The sequence below is a fragment of the Hakea prostrata genome, chromosome 1 (genome assembly GCF_041222555.1).
Source record: "Hakea prostrata isolate BN-2017 chromosome 1, UWA_Hpros_2, whole genome shotgun sequence".
NCBI classification, from domain to species: domain Eukaryota; kingdom Viridiplantae; phylum Streptophyta; class Magnoliopsida; order Proteales; family Proteaceae; genus Hakea; species Hakea prostrata.
In genome coordinates this window covers 41,140,902-41,143,239 of record NC_142600.1, presented here as the reverse complement: position 1 = coordinate 41,143,239, position 2,338 = coordinate 41,140,902, and the positions used below count along the sequence as shown (strand labels likewise).

The 2,338-nt window shown below is 38.6% G+C and overlaps 1 protein-coding gene across 1 annotated transcript; it reads left to right on the top strand.

Moving 5' to 3' along the window:
* Positions 1–715: 715 nt before the first annotated feature.
* Positions 716–1,794, top strand: LOC149028967 (uncharacterized). Its single transcript, XM_089149566.1, has 2 exons — positions 716–1,043; positions 1,173–1,794. The coding sequence occupies exons 1-2, from the start codon at positions 776–778 to the stop codon at positions 1,505–1,507; spliced, it is 603 nt and encodes a 200-aa protein (XP_089005692.1). The 5' UTR covers positions 716–775; the 3' UTR covers positions 1,508–1,794.
* Positions 1,795–2,338: the final 544 nt, after the last annotated feature.

Below are 2,338 nucleotides of genomic sequence, written 5' to 3'. Positions count from 1 at the left end.
AGTTTTAGGAGTAGACTTGGGGATAGTGGAGCAGACGGAAAAAATGGTGAATCTTTTAGTGGGTAAGTTGTCTGGAAGGTGAGGAGAGAAAAAAGGTCTCTTTGAATCGGATGAATATGTCATGGTGAAATGAAAATCCATAATCGTGGAGATACTAACAGCCATTGTTCTCTGTTCACGAGAGGAGTGCTTTGTTTCAGAAAACCATATCCTCTGCTCAAAAGAAAGATATTTTGGTCTGCTTGCTTTTGCCTCTCCTATTTTGGACAAAGGTTCATGTTCACCTCAACTTCTTTTTCTTCAAGCTTCTTCATCTTTTTCTTAAAAATTATTTTTTCTTCAGAGCTTCCTCTGAAATCAGGGTGGAAGACGAAATGATCGAGTATGCTCGTACGAGCTCCCATTTTGTGTTTTTCAAACGATTTGAAAACCGTATACTTTGAAAACCATTTTGAAAACGTATATTTTGAATCGGGATTTTGAAAACGTATGAGCCGAGCAGTTTGTAGACGGTCCAGCGGTTTGTTCGAATAGACCGCTCGGTTTGCTTGCCAAACCACATTTAATCTCTTAAGAAAAGACAAGGTTCAGATCAGCTCTCTTTTGATCCAAGGGCCGGATTGACCTTCAGTCACATCAATCTTGTCTTGTTATCAGTTATTTTTCTTCAATAAATCGACCTTTTCCAAACGAAAGAAAGTGGAGACTGCAGGGTTCCTTTTCCAAAAGAACCGCCTCACTTTACCTACTACGCTCTGATCAGAAACCAAGAGTAATGGGTTTCACGGATGTCTTCAACTCGGTCACCGATAAGGTGAAAAGAAACTGCCCAAATGTAATGCAACCTGTTGGCAATGCTTGGCGGAATTCATATTCTCTGGGTCGTGATACTGTTCTTAAGGTCGATAATGTCGTCAGAGTGAATGCATCGCACAAGGTAAATGAGTACATTTCCAACCCTGAAACCAGGCAGAAGATCGGTGGCTACGCCTACAAGTTCCTTGATAGTCCCCTCGCCAAAGAGGGTTTCAAATATATCCCAGGTAACAAGTTCCTTGTTTCATCCTTCGGAAAACTAGCTAGAGAGAGGAAATGCTTATTAGATTTGGCTGCAGAACTAGAAATTCTGAATTTGTGTTGGTCTTATATCTTATTCTGGTGTTTGTGTTTAGGGGCGTATTGGGTATCTTTAGGACATGAAACATATAAATATTGGTCTCGATCTGTTCAAGTTGATGAGAATACTAAGAGTACTATCCAAGGTAGGATTCACAAAGTGAAGGCAGATGCACATCTGAAATATGAGAAGAAGGTGTTGCAGAATGTTCAAGCAAGGACTACATCAGGTTCTTCCAAAGCAGCTGACCCAGTTGCAGTGACGTTTCTGACTCCAGAGGAGGTCCTCAATGATTTTATACATAATGGTTTCGTGGGTAGAGATTTCATGGATTCTTTGTTTGTTCCAAGTGTAGGAACTGTGGAATACTATCAACAGGAGGATGTTTAAGAAGGATCCCATCTACTAATATTCTACTTTCAGATTTTAAGACGGATGATCACTAGTAGTTTTATGCTTTGATATCTAGCTGTACGCCTGTACCCAGAAAGCATTAGCAGTTAGATGGCTTTTGGACAATGGAGTTTGGTTCGTATGCTTTATTGGGTATATAATCACATTATCGAGCTTTAAAATTGATGATTTTTTTTTTAATCTTTTTAATTTTTCATATGAAAAATCTCCATGGCTGATAGACCATGAGTAAGGACACACAGGAATTGGCCTGTAACATGTGGATTTCATTACTGTAAGATCCTACTTGCTTTTTGATCTGTGTAAAGATGTTAATATCCAATTCCATACATTGATGGAAAAGTTAAAGATTCGATACGAACGGATCTGAGAATAAAAAAGTTGGATTTAGTTAATAAAATCATCGTAACATGAAGTTTGGATTTGAATCTGTAGATCCAAATGGAGATTTGTTCATAGAAAATGGAGATAAACCAAGGGAGAAAGAACCAAACTGAAAATTCCAGGTATTGATACCCAACTCTAACGGGAGATTTTGGGGATCTAGTTGGGGAGAGGAAGGAAGGTGGAAGAGGAATTCAAATTCTGAGCCTTGATCAAAATTGAAACATCCTGCTACCAGGCTTAGAGAACTTCTTGTCAGTCTTTTCATCATTTTGAAAATTAACTAGGCGAAGCCAAGGCTCCTGATTCAAATTTCTCTAAATTAGATCATCAATTAGAACAAGCCCTTCTGCTCTACCTCTATGGCTCTTTCTTTCTTTCTACAGTATCTCAAAATCAAATGTTTCCTATTATCAGCCATTG

Excerpts from the sequence above, each read along its gene's own strand:
- LOC149028967 (XM_089149566.1), top strand. The coding sequence starts at position 776 with ATGGGTTTCACGGATGTCTTCAACTCGGTCACCGATAAGGTGAAAAGA. Across the intron at positions 1,044-1,172 it reads GGGTTTCAAATATATCCCAG|GGGCGTATTGGGTATCTTTA; the intron begins GTAACAAGTTCC and ends GTTTGTGTTTAG.